Source organism: Python bivittatus, unplaced genomic scaffold, assembly GCF_059951505.1.
Source record: "Python bivittatus isolate LINGU-HERP-01145 unplaced genomic scaffold, Pbiv_v1 ctg000320_np1212, whole genome shotgun sequence".
NCBI lineage: Eukaryota > Metazoa > Chordata > Lepidosauria > Squamata > Pythonidae > Python > Python bivittatus.
Window position 1 is genome coordinate 15,165,885 of NW_028277052.1, and position 20,232 is coordinate 15,186,116.

General features: G+C 36.9%; 1 protein-coding gene across 1 annotated transcript in view; it reads left to right on the plus strand.

Annotated features, from left to right (window-relative positions):
- LOC148216207 (uncharacterized) overlaps nt 1-13,352 on the plus strand; it is a gene marked incomplete at its 3' end in the record, with an annotated part of 30,274 nt that extends 16,922 nt beyond the window's left edge. The window contains 4 exon segments of the mRNA XM_088138797.1: nt 10,460-10,597; nt 11,238-11,356; nt 11,359-12,599; nt 13,211-13,352. Coding sequence (XP_087994923.1) covers nt 10,460-10,597; nt 11,238-11,356; nt 11,359-12,599; nt 13,211-13,352 — 1,640 coding nt within the window.
- Between the last annotated feature and the right edge of the window lie 6,880 nt (nt 13,353-20,232).

The following is a 20,232-nucleotide window of genomic DNA, read 5'->3' on the forward strand; positions in this document are numbered from 1 at the left end:
TGCCAGTTAATCAAAATCATTATGTCAGGTATTAATTAGAATCACTAACTAATGTATTGTCTCATCGGAAACTGCTTTTCCTCTTAATTCACTGCACTTAGTTAAATGGGAAATGCAATGAAATTAATGTAGAAGACCTTTCAGGTCATCTTTGCCCATACTTCTACCAGTAGGTATTAGTTGCTTGCCTTTCACTTTTGAATGCTTCCTTTAGTTGGCATCATGTGGCTAAAAAGTGTCTGTTTTTCAATACTATGAATTTTCAAAAGGCCTGAACTAAAATAAGAATCCTGGATTCTGAAATCTTCATTAGAACTATCTCTTTCACTAGCTGCTTTTCATGGACTTTTGTCAAGCAACTTTTGAAGAGTCTTTCCTTGACCCAAATCACTTTGATCTCTGGTTGATTTTGACTCCCCAAATGATTAACTCTACTTTGAAACAGAGAGTTAAAATTAGTAGAATATTATGATAACAGCAAAAAAAAGTAGATCCAGTTAAAGAATTTTTATTTGAAGACCACATGGTCTGTCTTTGTCATATGCAAACTCCTTTTTATACTCAACACAATATTAAAGACAGATGAGAAATGCATTACATGTGAACCATGACACAAATCTGTCATTTTAAGTATTCTAGATGTGAAATAAATGTTATGTTTCAGAGTTTTATTTATATTATTTTGAATGCTGTGGTACAGGGAACAATGGGAATCTGAAACAAACTCTTGTCTCTTTCCACCTGTTGGGAGGGCATGGCAGTCTCCCTTCATTTTAAATTTAAATCAAATTAATGTAATATGATTTTTCATCTATTTTTTAATGTTAGCTTTTTGTCACATGAAACATTACAGTTGCAACAATTATTTGTGTGGCTAAAGGACCCAGATTTCTGGGTCCTACATGTGATCTCAGGGTCTCAGTTGTATACTTCTGAAGTAAGTAAATCATTGTTTAAAAAGGTGACTTCTAGAGTGTAAGGGAACAGAAAATGGTTAAGACCCAATTCAGAATAATCATACTTTGAATCAATTTATAAAATCAACAATTTATTTTTCAAACTAATGTAGCAAATTGAGTTTGGGGGTATAACCTACCCCTTCTAAATCATTGGATCTTTTAAAAGATATCTAATTCAAATCCCTTTCAAAGCAAGTTTCTAAACTGAAGCTTCACAAACCACTACTTTATGGTATTACAGAAAAGAATCATATTGACTTACTTGCCCAACCAGTTGTTTGTGGAAAGTATTATTTTTAGACCTGGTTTAACAGTTGATATCATCAGGCAGCTGCTGAGACCCTACTACTCTGGGCAAGAACATCATTGGAATTGTCACTGTGATAGTGAGCTGAGTTTTTTAAAAAATCCTGCCTTGTTATGGTTGAGTTTTCTTCCTAGCTATGATGCAGAATGAATTCAGCTTCTGTGTTCTAAGAAATTGTCCATGACATGATGATCACACTAAAAAGGTCTTCTTGTTGATGAAATAAAATATTCTTAGAATAGTCACACCAGTGCTAATATTTCTGGTCCTAATGTGATAACGCTGTCAGTACCATTGGCAAAATCGAACTTGTCTTGTTTTCTGTGAAGATCAAATGTAAAGATCTTGACAGCAATAACAAAAGCTATTGTCTGTTGCATTTTAAAGGAGGAGAAAATGTGCTGATCTGTGCATGTTTTCTATGTTGTTCTTTGAACAGATGAAGAAAAGAGAGATGATCCTGGAAACATGTTTTGTTTATGCATAACTATCCTAAGGACATTGAATTACTATGGCATTTCCTGTTATGTTATCTTGTCACTGGAACTAGATCAAACTAAACTAACCTTAAAACAAAGAATTTCAGAAGCAAAAGGTCAGTTAGAATATGCTCTTTGCCCCATGGATGTATGTATAAATAAACAGTTTTCAGATTTCAAACCAGCCACTTGTCTAGTCAAATCTCAGTTCCTAAATTTAGAAAAGCTCTAACTCTGGTGGGCTTTAATTTGACTCCCCCAACAATTTTGGAAGGGAAATACAAGAAGATGCCTAACATGAAAATGTAGGTGGTTCCTGGGTGTATGTAATGGGCTGTGAGAATACCTTGAGAGACAGGAGGAAGAGGAACCACAGTCTAGACAATGGTCAGACAAGATATACCTCAGCCCACAGAAGGAATGGGGGTGGAGAAAGCATCCCAGAAGGGACCCTCCCTCCTTCTCTGGAAAGTAAAGGCAGGGGAGGGGGGAAGTGTTTTCAGACTTGCAAGCTTCTGTTATTGTAACTTTACAATAAAGGTAGTGTTAGTACTCATGGTTTTGGTTTCCTATCTAGAATACCTCAAAGAGCTGACATGGTGTGGCTACTTTAGAAAATATAGCCCATGTTCTCCCTCATTGCCAGTTCTACAAGGAAATCTATCTTGATCACCCCTCCTTTATCTGAATTTTCAGGATCTTGCTATGTTTTATTTGCACTATTTACTAGATAATAAAGATAATTTTATTTCCTTAAATGTTGCAAAATCTGTTATATCATGGGTAAATTCCACTCACAGATGGTTAGTAATTTTCAGTGACTGTTGTTTCTGGTGCTTATTTTGTTATGTTATAGTCCATGACCACAAAAAGAAAAAGTAATTCGTACCTACCCCCATGACTAAAATTTGCATTTATCCTAATGTTTAATCAACAGAGGAATTATTCGTAAATGATGTCCTTTTCTCAACCCATCTCAACAGATTTGTTACCATTACATTATTTTTCTTTTAAAATACTGCATTACAACACATTTAAAAGCAGATTGAGTAAACAGATTTGAATTTGGTTTGCTTTTTGTAATTAATGAAATCCCAGTTGTGGGTGCAGACAAAAAATTGAAGAGAGAACAGATTTGCTGAAAATGAGCCTATGTCCAATCCATGCCTGGATGGGATAATAGAATAGTGATGCCCGTGGATGACATGAAAACTCTGTTAAGGTCATTTCTCCACTAGTGATTTAGAGTATCTTTTAGAGCCATCCAACCATTATTGTGACCAAATACTAATAATATGGACAGTCTTTATATCACAGGAACCTGATAACTGGATAATGCTATGGAGATGCTATAAAGCTTTGGGGTGGAAATGCACTAATAGTGAATTTATTTGCATAGAAAGACATTCACACATTCATACTCTGGAGAAGTGCAAGAGAGCTACAGCCTATTGTGAGAAGCTCACTGAAGTCGTCTTCTTCCCTGATGGGGGATAATAGGAAAACAAATAAATGCAGATTTTTTGAGGGGGGCAAAGGATAATAATATTCCAATTAGATGTCAGCACCAACTGGCCTTGACTGGTCCAAAAAGGAAACTGAAGCATGGTTAGGTCTGATTAGTACTTGGATTGAAGATTAGTAGACTCTTCCAGGGCTGTAGACTAGATTGGGAAATTAGGGGGAACCAATCCCAGAAGAAATCAGTGACGAATTACTTCTGTGTTGTTGCAGGAAAAGCAACCAGGATATGTTCATGTAGTCACCAGGAATTGAACTGAACTCAAAGGAGACTTTATCTAATAAAGGCCCATTGCCTGCTCTTCTCCAACATTCAGTTTCTCTTCTTCAGTGTGCTGCTGGTTATATAAGGGAGCCATTTCTCATTTTGTCATTTTCTGAAAGTAAAATGATTTCAGAAAATCAAGAGCTTGTCAGCCTTTAGCAAATTCCTTCCTCTGAGAATTTGTAAGACCACCTCTGCTAAGCAGTAGGTAGTAATCTTCTTGCAAACCGATTTTAAGATTAGGATTCTCTGAACCTTGCCTTGTATTGTATTGTGGCATAGGCTGATATTATCTCACCTTTTTTTGACCTTGGCTATTTCCTCCACCTAGCAGAGCTACACAAGTACATTTAAAGCTTCTGAGCAGTTTTCTTTACTGTAATCCCCCCCGCCCCCATGCATACACCTTCCCATGTACCATCTTCACGTCACCACTGACTGTGAAGGCTACTGACACAGTAGTTTATAAATCTTGTTTGTTCCATAGTGAAAAGAAAATACATACCAAGACTGATAAAGCTGAACTAATGCCTTGCGTGCACCTGATTTATATAATAAAAATCCACAAAGGAAAAACAGCAGGCAGCACACTGCTGACCAGCTCAAACATCAGTGATGACAATATTTCCAAATCAAAACAGCCAAGGACCGCATACATATTGTTGATCTGTGAACAAGATTCAAGGTATATTGTCTAAATGGGGAGGTATGTTTTACACACATATAAACAAATGACAAGAAGATGCATCTTTTCTGAAACCTGAGGAAGAAGCATAATGAATTAAATAATAATTAAATGCTTCTAAGATTTAAGATTTCTGCCTTACAGCATATAAACAGAAACTAAACACAATTGGAACATTGGTTTCTTAAATCCTGCAATTATGACTAGCTGTATAAAGTCACATAATGTGTAAAGTCACATATGTATAAAGTCACAGTATACATGTATTTCTTTTTCAGTGAATGGAATTTGTTAAACTTGCATCTTTCTCCTCTTTCTTCAGTAACAACAGCAACAATTTTAGCATGTGAACAGAAATGCAGCCTTAGGAACCTTTAATGGACTTGATACCACCACTGCCTGGGTAGATAATAGATGATACCAGTCTAAGAAGCAGTTTATTGAAAACCAACGAGTTTCTCCTCCATATTTACTCATCCTTTCAATTTAATTTGGTAATTTTTCTCAATTTGCTGAATATTTCTCTTTTGAGATGCTTTGATTCAGATCTGCAAAAAGTTATGTTGTGGTTGAGGAATCAGAGTGCAAAGCCCCTTGGGCCTAGCCAATTATTAAGATTGTATGAAGTAGGCAAAATCTGATTGAAATAATAAATGTGATTTGGAAATTTGATTCAACAATTTTAATAGTATGAGAATATTAATCTGATCCAATCTGGACATTCATATCAGATAAATATGCTTCAGATTTCTGAATTAATTTAAAAAAATGCTTGGGTGTGTCTGACCTATCTGATTTTTGAAAAATAATCTGTGTTGATTTAGGGTATCATGTTATTTAGGGTATTTATATTTAATATTTAATATTTATATTATATTATTATTATATTATTTATTATATTATATTATATTATATTATATTATATTATATTATATTATATTATATTATATTATATATAATTATTATATTTATATTATATTAATATTTATATTTAATAATATTTATATTTAGGGTATCATGTTATGTTAATATCATGTTATTGTATGAATCAAAAGAACTCCAAGTTTAATTTTCAGAAGTTTTTTTTTTCTCCTTCACCCTGGAAAATATTCAGAAATAGACATTAGTTAATAACACTGTATTTGTGGCTTAGAATACATTATTCAGAGGACTATAGTGAGCTGCCTTGGACCAAGTTATGGATCACTAATCCATCAGTTCCAAAATGGTTTACTGTGTTTGCTAGCATTTCCCCAATTTTCCAGGGTGGAACTTTTCCACCTATGTGGAACTGGACTGAGGATTTTCTGCAGGCAAAACATGTGTTTTACCTACGAGCTATGGACCTTCTGAATCAAAACTTAACCCAAAGTCACAACATCACCTGTTCTGCTCCTTGTCCCTTCTCTTTCAAGAATGCCAGCTTTAGTCATTGATCCTATTGTGAACTATTTGAAAATAAGAAAAATAATAGTCAGACCATCCATCCATCCATTCATATTCTATTAAAGAATTAACAGTACCTCAAGCAGATTGCTATTTCTGAACAAATGGGTCAAGTTAACTCACAATATGAACCAATCTGCCCAACTTTACCTTTGTGGCTCAAGGAACAATAATTTAATTTCCTTCTCCTTCCCCAGGATGGTGTATAGGACAGTAGCAATATACATACAACAAAAGGAGCAGTTTAGCTTTACAACAATTTAAACTCTTCCATGAACATAAAAAACCATTAACCAGGACATAATAACTATGGAGTTGGGCAGCCTTATAAATTTGATAAATAAATCCATTGATATAGTTATATATCAAATATATTGGCACTGTTGTGTTCCTGGGGCAAATATGACCTTAAAAATGTTTATATCAATCATTATGTCTTGGGCTGGCAGTGAAATGGATGGGGTGGGAGGTACCATATATTTTTTTCAAAGAAAGAGTTTTTTAGGTGCCACCACCTAAAAAAGTTTGTGGGTCATATCCCTGATAGGATTACAATCATCCAAGGCAGCTGCTCTTTTGAGTACTATGATTCTTACAGTTTTATAATCTGTAAGATATAATCTGTAATATCAACATTTTGCATTGGCTCTAGGACTTCATAGACAGCCAGTGCAATCCTTTAAGTTTCTAAACTGCACAATTCCATTTAACAATCTTACTATTTCGGTTACGCCTAATGAAAAATAAAAGCAAGGTATTGACTAAGTGGCACCATGAATCCTTTTGACTGGTTAGCGTTTATACAGTATGTAACACTTTTTATTTGTTTCAATAAAGAAGATCATGGAGCAAAGAGAATGAACATGATTCTTTTTATCATTTTAGATCGTTGGAACTGGGATTTTAAAAAATCCTAAGAGGTGAATGAGGTGATAAATTGCCTTAACTTCAAGCTCCCTTTACTATTATTATTTTCAATACAGAGGACATGATTGTCATCTTAGTTATTTTAAATCAAAAGGGTGTCCTAGTTTTCCTTTGTTTTAAATTTAATTGGAAAGGTATGATGCTTTAATTATCTCTGGGGGAGGTTCAATAGAAATTTCACAGAGTATATACAGTACACAAAGCCTAAAATGAACATAAGGTTTTTGCCTCAGTGATCTATAATTCCCCCACCTTACTGACAATTGTCTTTTTAGTATGGTAACAAACTTTTATCAAAACCAGATGAGCTCTTGAACTGATCACGATATTTAACATCTTTAACTTTACAGGGTCAAACAACATGCAGGAGAGAGCATCCATGGAAGGATTTCTCCTGTTTGTAAAGCATGGAAGCATTGGATGATTTAGGCCAGTGTTGTCCAAACTTGGCCACTTTAAGATGAGTGGACTTTTCATGGCTGAGCACTAGAGCTGGAAATACGGTAATGCAAGCGGGTGAGACCGGGATTTTCTGTTGTTGCTTCAGCATGGGTTGATAGATAGATGTTTTTGGACTTCCCACTTTAGGGCTGAGAAAGAATGACTTACCCAAAGTCACTCAGACAGCCTCTATGCCCAAGAAGAACAAGAACTTGATATATATGTATATGCATACAAAGAGACATTTAGAACCTACAGTTCCTTTTTCGTGTTTCTGTCTCAAAATAATGGAAAACTATGCCTTGGAAAGGCACAGAAAAATAATTTTGAAGGTCTCCTGGCCATAGGTGGCCAACCTCTTGCTTAAAGGGAGATTCTAGAAGAGGATATTTTAACCCTATTCACTATTCCCAAAATCTGGAATCTATATAATGTGTAGGCAACCGCTGAAATGATTGTTTAGTGGAAAGATTCAGGCATATCTGATCTAAATCTAGGTTGGAAGATACATTTTCTACAAATGTTGTGGGAAATCTGATAAGTATGATTCAATGTAATGTTGGTTTAATTTGTTAAGACCTGTATACTATATCCTCCTCCTCCCCCTCCTCCTCCTTCTCTTGTCATTTTCTGATTTATTTAATTTTCCTTTGACATTATTATTTATTATTGTATTTAGTTGTTTTCTTTTTCTCATCTGTTATATATTATATATTATATTAAAAAAAACTTCAATACTATTAAAACCCAGATAAATATCAAGCATTGAGATTTTCTTGTCTATGTTACCAAACAAACAAAACAATCTACTGTATTCTTCTTCATCAAATCCCATCACCAATAAAGTTGTTAGAAGCCTCTTGGAGGGAAAATTATAGATACCTAGTTTACTATTACTAGCATGTCATGGGTTGAGAAAAGAGAATGTTTAATTGGGAAATTGGCTAATGTGGATCAAAAAATTCTCCTGTAGCTTTTTCTACCAAGTCTAATACAAACTGATTTTTTTTAAAGAAATGTTTTCAACCATTTTTTTTAAAGAAGAGAATGTTGGTGGAATCTTGTGCTTTTCCTGCCCTTATACCATTGCAAGATGACCAAGGGTAATGTACATGAAAGAGTAGATTGAAATTTACAGCCTCCAAATTATAGGCATAATGAAGGAAATCTATCATTGGGCATTTTTCCAAAATGTATTGAACATTCCTCACACCATATTTAAATTCTCATTCATCCATTCATCGATTCATTGATTCATCTTCTGAACATTGATAATTAATCAACATTCAAGAATACAAACAGTTTTATTACAGTACATGTCATCCCTTTGAGATGAAATGGAAAGCCATGTGGCGGTATAGAGATTAAGTGACTAATAATACTATCAGCTTTTGGGAGTTCATTTTTCACCTCCTCCTTAGATGCAGGAAATACTATCATCACATTGATCTGGACCAGTTCTCAGATATAAAAGGAGACTTAAACAGGCTAAGGTATTCAAAATTGGTCCTTTAGATCAATGTTTCTCAGCCTCAGCAGCTTTAAGATATGTGGACTGGGGAATTCTGGGAGTTGAAATCCACACCTCTTAAAGTTGCTTTAGATATATTTGTCCCAAGCCATTTGGGGCTTTAGAGGTGAGTTTTAGCACTTTGGATTGTACTCTGGGAATAATTCAGGATTTGCTAATACATATGTGCTTTTAGATGTAAGGATTATCACCAGCCATTTTGTTCATAACCAGACAGACAGCAACTGAACATATACATCAGAGAAACATTGAATTGGAACAGATCATAGAGGTAATCTAGTCGAAACCATCCAGCCTCTGTTTAAAGACCTCTAGCGAAGGAAAACCCACTATGCCATATAGAAATCTATTCCACGGGCTAATAGCTTATATAATCACAATTTTTAATGATCCCATTATAGTGATGTGCAGACCAATAGAAGTCCAGACTGCAACAGTGCTAAATATATTCCCATATTATTCCTTCCCTCTCCCTCTCTCTTTCTGTGACACTCCAATGACAGAGATAGGGAGAGAGAGAATTAAAAGACAATTTGTTATCAAAAGAATGCTGCACAGTACAGTGATACCTGGGGTCATGAACGCTTCTGTTCACGACCAATTCGGGTCACGAACAGTACCGTTCGCAAAATTTTGCTTCCATTCACGAACACCAGATCGGATGATGAACAGGATCCGCGGCCATTTTCCCTCCCATGACACGTGGTCGTGGCGTCCTGTAGGGAGGGGGACTCTCCCTCCAAGCAATAACCGCCTTCTCCACGCCAGAAGTCGCGTCGAGCAAGGTTAGCATTCTCTCTCTTCGTACTGTACTTTGTGTCATATTTTTGTGGTTTTAAAAAAAATACATATGGTTCAGAATGGATTAACCGTAATTACATTGAACCTTATGGGAAAATTTGATTCGGGACGCGACCAATTTGGGTCGCGACCAGAGTTGTGGAATGAATTAAGTTCGTGAACCGAGGTACCACTGTATTTTTCCATCTATATTTTTCTGCAGACATTCCAACCCATACCTTTTCCCCACAATTATCCCACGTGTTTTTAAAATACAACTCTCCTTATTATATAGCGCTATTTACCCTCCTTAACGTGCATTTTATTTAAATGTAACTGAGTCTTGACATATCGTTTTAATGCAATCTTCCTCCAAGCCATTGATTTCAGTGCAGTTTATCTGAATGTGTGCTAATTTTCTGACCCTTTCTTAGCTGAAAAGGACACATTCCAAAGATCTCCATTCCTCCCTTATGTCCTATGCTAGAATCCATTCTGGCTGATTCAATCTATTTCAGAGTGAAAGTAATACATCTGAATCTTTTTCTTACATAGAATCTATCTCCTTATATGCATGGCACCAGATCTTACATGTGTTTCCTTGGCTGTCATTGTAGGTGCTCGGAACTCACTAGATGTGCCTCTCAATCTGAGGAGCTTGAAATTATTTGACTGAAATATTATTTAAAATTCTACTAATAAGAATGTACTGATCTTTTAATATCTACAGACACCTCACTTTAAAGTCCTTTAACATGTGACTAAAGTTAAGCACATCACAACGTTCTTTAATGAATAGGAATGGATTTCTCAGTGGAGATTTTAAAAGAGTAACAAGTCAAAATTTCATTAATCACAGAGGTTCAAAAGATTTTCCCCTTTCTTTTAAGCCCGTTTGCATGCTCCTCTCCCCTCACCCCCTGCCACCAGACTAGTATTTTGCTAGTAACAGAGTTCCCTTGAGGAATGGCCCTTACAACCTTGGGATATCAGAAATAAAATATCAGGCCTAGGGGAAATTATAAGCTTTTCTATCTCTCTTTGTCTTTTCTTGCGGCTGCTGAATTGTCCCTTTCTTAAGAGCAGCTGATTTTATTCTCTGTCTTTTTTTCTTACAGAGTCTTCTTGTTTCCTCCTCTGTCCAGTCACCTGAGATACTTGATCCACCGAACCGTTGATGACGTTGACCTCCTGAGCAGCTTCTCTGTGGGAGAAGGATGGAGGAGGAGGACAGTGGTTTGCCACTCGGCAGTCAGGTTGGAGGGTCCCATTTTAATGGCTCATTTTCAGTGAGATCTTGAGAACTGAATCAGGGATGGAAGCTTAAGAACCCATAACCAGCAGAATGGGCTTAACTGTATTTTGAAAGCAAGACCATTCAGGAAGAGGGTGTGAGGCATTTGATTCTCTAGAGCAGCCTTTCTCAACCTTGGGAAGAATTCTGGGAGATGAAGTCCACACATCTTAAAGTTGCCAAGGTTGAGAAACACTGCTCTAGAGCTTCACATCTCAGAACAGCTTGCATGTTCTTTGCATTCAAAATGTTAAAGATATGCCAGATTTTTGACAAGTGAAGAATTCTTAACTTTCCACAAAACAGGCAGCATAGAAGCTATTCTGTGTTAGTCTCACAATGTGTTCTCAAAATTCCAGATGTGTTCATGACTCCAACACAGTTGATGACTTCCTTGTTGGCATCTTAGTACCTTTCTTAGCACTTGGAAGGAAGTCCCTGAAATCAGGGACAGTGACAAACACCTACACTGGATTCTTTAATAAGGCAAGCTCTTGACTTTGTCTTTACATGGTGTAGCCAAAATTGGATACATTTGGTCTTGGAGTTCAAAGCATTGAATTGCCTGTTTCTTGTGTTTCTGGCTCTTCTCTTGCGTATAGGTTGCCTGATGAGCCAGATCACTCCAGTGGTGCTGTTGAAGCCTCCCACTTCAACCACCCTCCCCATGCAAGAAGCAGAGGGAGCCGATCCAGAGGAGGCCCATGGCAGATAGAAGCCCTCCCAACAGTTCCCAAGCCCGAAGAGGAAATGGCCGGGGTAGAAGGCAGCTCCAGAAAAAGCCAGACAGAGCTCTCTATGTCTCTAGGGCGATGCGGAAGAAGCCAGAGGGCTTGGGTCAAGGTGGCTCCACAGAAGCATTTGAGACTGAGTTGCATTGTTTGGGCAGCAACAAGGAGGAATGTGAAACATCCAGGGCCACTTATGGCAGTGAGAGGGTTACAGATGGAAACAGGTTATCCAGCAAGACTGAACGTGAAAACCCAGAGGCCAACAGCCCCCCAAAGGAAAGATATTCAAATTCAGAGCCTGGTAATCAAGGTGGTAAAGGTGCTCTGGGGTGCCCGGATTCCCCTCTTTTGAAGGATGCACCCAGTGCACGTGACCTGGAAAAGCAAGAAAATGTGGAGCAGGCCATGTTGGTATCACAAAGCAGTCCAAACCTAGCTGAAATAGGTACCCAGTATAAAGATGACAGAAATGTTTTGGTCCCAGAAAGCTATGAAAACTCAGGTCTTCCAGAAGGACCGATGGAGACCTTTGTTGATGCTCTTTCAAAACCAAGTGGACATTCACCTTTGCCAGAAGGCCAAAAGTGCAAACCTCCAGAAGTCCAGGAGTTGGACACAAAGCCACCTATTCTAGAAGATGCAAATAAAAGCTGCCAGGATTCCATTCCATTAAATAGTGGTACGCTCCTGTCCCTTCCTGAAAACAGTGGGACAGATATTTCAAATGCTATTCTGTCGAAATCTAGTAAGGACTTACCCCTCTTGGAAAATAAGGATGGGACATGTGCTTGTGCCAAGGGAGGGGAGGAATGTAAGCTGCTTCCAGAACTGGAAAGGAGAACTCTAGATGCCTCTAAGGACGACCCTGAGTTGCCAGTGGAAACCCAAATGAAGGACTGCGCTGTTGCACTTCCGTTGGAATGTGGCCAAGCCCAATCATCCGGAGTCATTCAGGAGGACTTACTGGGGTGGGTACCATCTCCTGCACTGGACAGTTGCAAAACTCCATCTCTGCTAAATCCTGAGGCTCAACCCTACTTGCATACCTCTGTCTCCAATCCCCACAAAGTCAACCTGTGATTTGAAAGCCAGGAGAAGGAGTCTGTAGGCCTGGAGGGGCACCAGTGGCCTGGGGTGGAGCTGTCTGCTGGCGATAGAAGCCTTGGCGTTTCTTCATCAGAAGAAAAGAGCAGCGTCTTTGAAGATGACTGCGGGGCCGAACTTTTGCAAGAGGTAACTGCATCGTATTGTTCTTTGTTTCTGGGAGCCTGGCTTTATTTAATGTACCTCTTTTGAAGCATCTCAAAGTGATCTGTAAAAAAAGCGCCAGTAAAGTGTGTAATAAACAATACATGAAAACAATATCAAAGATTTATTAAATAGCAATAAAAAAATAAAATGAGGTGCGGTGTGCCCCCTCCCTCATGGCCTTCAGGAAAGAGATCAAATCCTGGCTCTGCCAGAAGGCTTGGGGGCCAGAGGGGGGCCTGCACCTATGGAGATGGCTGGTGGGGTGAGGGGTTGTCCCCCCCCCAGCATCTTACAGGTTTTTTAGGGCCAATTATAGGAGGTTTTTAGGCCATTTTTATATATGTTTTTAACTATTTGTAGATTATGTCTATGGCTGGAGAGTCCTGTGTTTTTTATTATTATTGTGAGCCACCCAGAGTCACCCATTGGGGGAGATGGGCGGCATACAAATCTGAAAAATAAATAAATAAATAAAATAAATAAATAAAATAGATGCATTAAAAAGGGGAGAGGGGAACATTCTTCCAACATTCATCCTGGGACAGCCTGGGTAAAATGATAATGTTTCAGTAGGTGCTTATAAAGTCTTTTAGTGGGAACCTATCGTGGGAGAATGTGATTCCAGAGCACAGGTACCACCACAGAGAAGGGTTGATCCTATCAAGCAGGTCTTGGAAGATGTTGCAGGACCTCACCAGCCCCTCTCAGAGCCTCCTGGTGAAGGTGGTCCAACAGGTATCCAAGCTGTTTGGGGCTGTAGAACCTGTACTTTGGACCAGGTTTGATGGCTATTTCACAGCTAGTGCGTGGGTTTCAACAAAGGTATGGCCAGGCCTATTCTCAGCAACCCAGCCTCAGCTGTCTGGACCAGCCAAGTATGGTCTCCATCAAGCACATGGCAGAGTCACAAGCACGAGATGGGCCGCTGTTTGAATTTAAGAAATACAGAATTGCAGTAATCTAGATGTGATGTTACTAGCACATGAACAACTCTGAAACCCAAGTTTCTTCACTTTGTTTCCTGCCTTTTTTGTCGTGTGTCAACCATTCACTAACTGAGTTGATACATCACACTAAACCACCATTTGTTGAATACACCACGATGGTTGGTTTAACACATGTGAAGTGAAATCCATGATATTTCGTGCATGTGTGGCTTTCTGTCCTTCCCAATGGGAATATTCTTCCGCAAAAAGTATCGTTTACAGCTCGGTTATTTCCTGACACCAAACAAATCAGGTTTGGGCTTAGTATGAGCGGCGAAGCTGATCTTTCTCAGCACGACTGCTTGCCATTTGCAGACACTATCTCCACTCTAATTCTTTTCTTGGAAGTGAAAAATAATGCAAAATAATAAGCAAACATGAGTTTGTCTTTCTTGATTTGATTCCATGTTATCCACTGCAGTCGAACAGTTCTTGATTGTTAATGAACAATTTCTCCCCTGGGGGTTCAAGCAACATAAAAAAAAAAATCAGAAGTGAAACTGTCTGTAGTCTTTAAGGCAGTGTTTCTGAACCTTAGCAACTTTACAATATGTGGACCAACTCCCAGAATTCCCCAGCCAGCTGACTGGGAAATTCTGGGAGTTGAAGTCCACATATCTTAAAGTTGCAAGGTTGAGAAATACTGCTTAAAGGACAGGAAAGCAGATGTATCTTAATAATTGTTGCTGTTTTTAAATGTTTTGGAATGGGTTCTATGTATTTTTATTGTTTTGCACTTTTTATATATATGGTAGTTTGATGATGCTCTCCCCATCTCACCATATATATGTGGTGGTTTTTTGATTCTCTCCACATCTTGGGGAGATCATTTTGATGCTCTCCATCTCCGAAGATAGGGAGAGCATCAAACCACCATAAATATATATTTAACAGATAAGGAGTATAATCAATAAACCACGATATATATATATGGTTAAAAGATGGGGAGAGCATCATCAAACCGCCATATATATATATATATACAGTTAAAAGATGGGAAGAGCATTACCCACCATATATTTATCCATAAAAGATAGGGAGACCATCAATAAACCACCATATATATATGGTTAAAAGATGGGAACAGCATCACCATACCACCATATATATTTATGGTTAAAGATGGGGAGAGGATCATCAAAGCACGATATATGTATGGTTAAAGATGGGAGAGCATCAATAAACCATGATATATATCTATGGTTAAAGATGGGGAGAGCATCATCAAACCACCATATATATGGTTAAAAGATGTGGAGAGCATCAATAAACCACCATATATATATGGTTAAAGATGGGGAGAGCATCATCAAACCACCATATATATATGGTTAAAAGATGGGGAGAGGATCAATAAACCATGATATATATATATGGTTAAAGATGGGGAGAGCATCATCAAACCACCATATATATATGGTTAAAAGATGGGGAGAGCAAAAATAAACCATGATATATATATATGGTTAACGATGGGGATAGCGTCATCAAACCACCATCTATATATGGTTAAAAGATGGGGAGAGCATCAATAAACCATGATATATATATATGGTTAAAGATGGGGAGAGCATCATCAAACCACCATCTATATATGGTTAAAAGATGGGGAGAGGATCAATAAACCATGATATATATATATGGTTAAAGATGGGGAGAGCATCATTAAACCACCATCTATATATGGTTAAAAGATTGGGAGAGGATCAATAAACCATGATATATATATATGGTTAAAGATGGGGAGAGCATCATCAAACCACCATCTATATATGGTTAAAAGATGGGGAGAGCATCAATAAACCATGATATATATATATGGTTAAAGATGGGGAGAGCATCATCAAACCACCATATATATATGGTTAAAAGATGGGGAGAGGATCAATAAACCATGATATATATATATGGTTAAAGATGGGGAGAGCATCATCAAACCACCATATATATATGGTTAAAAGATGGGGAGAGCATCAATAAACCATGATATATATATATGGTTAAAGATGGGGAGAGCATCATCAAACCACCATCTATATATGGTTAAAAGATGGGGAGAGCATCAATAAACCATGATATATATATATGGTTAAAAGATGGGGAGAGCATCAATAAACCATGATATATATATATGGTTAAAGATGGGGAGAGCATCATCAAACCACCATATATATATGGTTAAAAGATGGGGAGAGCATCAATAAACCATGATATATATATATGGTTAAAGATGGGGAGAGCATCATCAAACCACCATATATATATGGTTAAAAGATGGGGAGAGCATCAATAAACCATGATATATATATATGGTTAAAGATGGGGAGAGCATCATTAAACCACCATCTATATATGGCTAAAAGATAGGGAGAGCATCAATAAACCATGATATATATATATGGTTAAAGATGGGGAGAGCATCATTAAACCACCATCTATATATGCTTAAAAGATGGGGAGAGGATCAATAAACCATGATATATGTATATGGGTAAAGATGGGGTGAGCATCATGAAACCACCATCTATATATGGCTAAAAGATAGGGAGAGCATCAATAAACCATGATATATATATATGGTTAAAGATGGGGAGAGCATCATCAAACCACCATATATATATGGTTAAAAGATGGGGAGAGCATCAATAAACCATGATATATATATATGGTTAAAGATGGGGAGAGCATCATTAAACCACCATCTATATATGCTTAAAAGATGGGGAGAGGATCAATAAACCATGATATATATATATGGTTAAAGATGGGGAGAGCATCATCAAACCACCATATATATATGGTTAAAAGATGGGGAGAGCATCAATAAACCATGATATATATATATGGTTAAAGATGGGGAGAGCATCATCAAACCACCATATATATATGGTTAAAAGATGGGGAGAGCATCAATAAACCATGATATATATATATGGTTAAAGATGGGGAGAGCATCATTAAACCACCATCTATATATGGTTAAAAGATGGGGAGAGCATCAATAAACCATGATATATATATATGGTTAAAGATGGGGAGAGCATCATCAAACCACCATCTATATATGGTTAAAAGATGGGGAGAGCATCAATAAACCATGATATATATATATGGTTAAAGATGGGGAGAGCATCATCAAACCACCATCTATATATGGTTAAAAGATGGGGAGAGCATCAATAAACCATGATATATATATATGGTTAAAGATGGGGAGAGCATCATCAAACCACCATATATATATGGTTAAAAGATGGGGAGAGCATCAATAAACCATGATATATATATATGGTTAAAGATGGGGAGAGCATCATCAAACCACCATATATATATGGTTAAAAGATGGGGAGAGGATCAATAAACCATGATATATATATATGGTTAAAGATGGGGAGAGCATCATCAAACCACCATATATATATGGTTAAAAGATGGGGAGAGGATCAATAAACCATGATATATATATATGGTTAAAGATGGGGAGAGCATCATCAAACCACCATATATATATGGTTAAAAGATGGGGAGAGCATCAATAAACCATGATATATATATATGGTTAAAGATGGGGAGAGCATCATCAAACCACCATATATATAGGGTTAAAATATGGGGAGAGCATCAATAAACCATGATATATATATATGGTTAAAGATGGGGAGAGCATCATCAAACCACCATATATATATGGTTAAAAGATGGGGAGAGGATCAATAAACCATGATATATATATATGGTTAAAGATGGGGAGAGCATCATCAAACCACCATATATATATGGTTAAAAGATGGGGAGAGCATCAATAAACCATGATATATATATATGGTTAAAGATGGGGAGAGCATCATCAAACCACCATCTATATATGGTTAAAAGATGGGGAGAGCATCAATAAACCATGATATATATATATGGTTAAAGATGGGGAGAGCATCATCAAACCACCATATATATATGGTTAAAAGATGGGGAGAGCATCAATAAACCATGATATATATATATGGTTAAAGATGGGGAGAGCATCATCAAACCACCATATATATGGTTAAAAGATGGGGAGAGCATCAATAAACCATGATATATATATATGGTTAAAGATGGGGAGAGCATCATCAAACCACCATCTATATATGGTTAAAAGATGGGGAGAGCATCAATAAACCATGATATATATATATGGTTAAAGATGGGGAGAGCATCATCAAACCACCATCTATATATGGTTAAAAGATGGGGAGAGGATCAATAAACCATGATATATATATATGGTTAAAGATGGGGAGAGCATCATCAAACCACCATATATATATGGTTAAAAGATGGGGAGAGCATCAATAAACCATGATATATATATGTGTTTAAAGATGGGGAGAGCATCATCAAACCACCATATATATATGGTTAAAAGATGGGGAGAGCATCAATAAACCATGATATATATATATGGTTAAAGATGGGGAGAGCATCATCAAACCACCATATATATATGGTTAAAAGATGGGGAGAGCATCAATAAACCATGATATATATATATGGTTAAAGATGGGGAGAGCATCATCAAACCACCATATATATATGGTTAAAAGATGGGGAGAGCATCAATAAACCATGATATATATATATGGTTAAAGATGGGGAGAGCATCATCAAACCACCATATATATATGGTTAAAAGATGGGGAGAGCATCAATAAACCATGATATATATATATGGTTAAAGATGGGGAGAGCATCATCAAACCACCATATATATATGGTTAAAAGATGGGGAGAGCATCAATAAACCATGATATATATATATGGTTAAAGATGGGGAGAGCATCATCAAACCACCATCTATATATGGTTAAAAGATGGGGAGAGCATCAATAAACCATGATATATATATATGGTTAAAGATGGGGAGAGCATCATCAAACCACCATATATATATGGTTAAAAGATGGGGAGAGCATCAATAAACCATGATATATATATATGGTTAAAGATGGGGAGAGCATCATCAAACCACCATATATATATGGTTAAAAGATGGGGAGAGCATCAATAAACCATGATATATATATATGGTTAAAGATGGGGAGAGCATCATCAAACCACCATCTATATATGGTTAAAAGATGGGGAGAGCATCAATAAACCATGATATATATATATGGTTAAAGATGGGGAGAGCATCATCAAACCACCATATATATATGGTTAAAAGATGGGGAGAGCATCAATAAACCATGATATATATATATGGTTAAAGATGGGGAGAGCATCATCAAACCACCATATATATATGGTTAAAAGATGGGGAGAGCATCAATAAACCATGATATATATATATGGTTAAAGATGGGGAGAGCATCATCAAACCACCATATATATATGGTTAAAAGATGGGGAGAGCATCAATAAACCATGATATATATATATGGTTAAAGATGGGGAGAGCATCATCAAACCACCATATATATATGGTTAAAAGATGGGGAGAGCATCAATAAACCATGATATATATATATGGTTAAAGATGGGGAGAGCATCATCAAACCACCATCTATATATGGTTAAAAGATGGGGAGAGCATCAATAAACCATGATATATATATATGGTTAAAGATGGGGAGAGCATCATCAAACCACCATATATATATGGTTAAAAGATGGGGAGAGCATCAATAAACCATGATATATATATATGGTTAAAGATGGGGAGAGCATCATCAAACCACCATCTATATATGGTTAAAAGATGGGGAGAGCATCAATAAACCATGATATATATATATGGTTAAAGATGGGGAGAGCATCATCAAACCACCATCTATATATGGTTAAAAGATGGGGAGAGCATCAATAAACCATGATATATATATATGGTTAAAGATGGGGAGAGCATCATCAAACCACCATATATATATGGTTAAAAGATGGGGAGAGCATCAATAAACCATGATATATATATATGGTTAAAGATGGGGAGAGCATCATCAAACCACCATATATATATGGTTAAAAGATGGGGAGAGCATCAATAAACCATGATATATATATATGGTTAAAGATGGGGAGAGCATCATCAAACCACCATCTATATATGGTTAAAAGATGGGGAGAGCATCAATAAACCATGATATATATATATGGTTAAAGATGGGGAGAGCATCATCAAACCACCATATATATGGTTAAAAGATGGGGAGAGCATCAATAAACCATGATATATATATATGGTTAAAGATGGGGAGAGCATCATCAAACCACCATATATATATGGTTAAAAGATGGGGAGAGCATCAATAAACCATGATATATATATATGGTTAAAGATGGGGAGAGCATCATCAAACCACCATATATATATGGTTAAAAGATGGGGAGAGCATCAATAAACCATGATATATATATATGGTTAAAGATGGGGAGAGCATCATCAAACCACCATCTATATATGGTTAAAAGATGGGGAGAGGATCAATAAACCATGATATATATATATGGTTAAAGATGGGGAGAGCATCATCAAACCACCATATATATATGGTTAAAAGATGGGGAGAGCATCAATAAACCATGATATATATATATGGTTAAAGATGGGGAGAGCATCATCAAACCACCATCTATATATGGTTAAA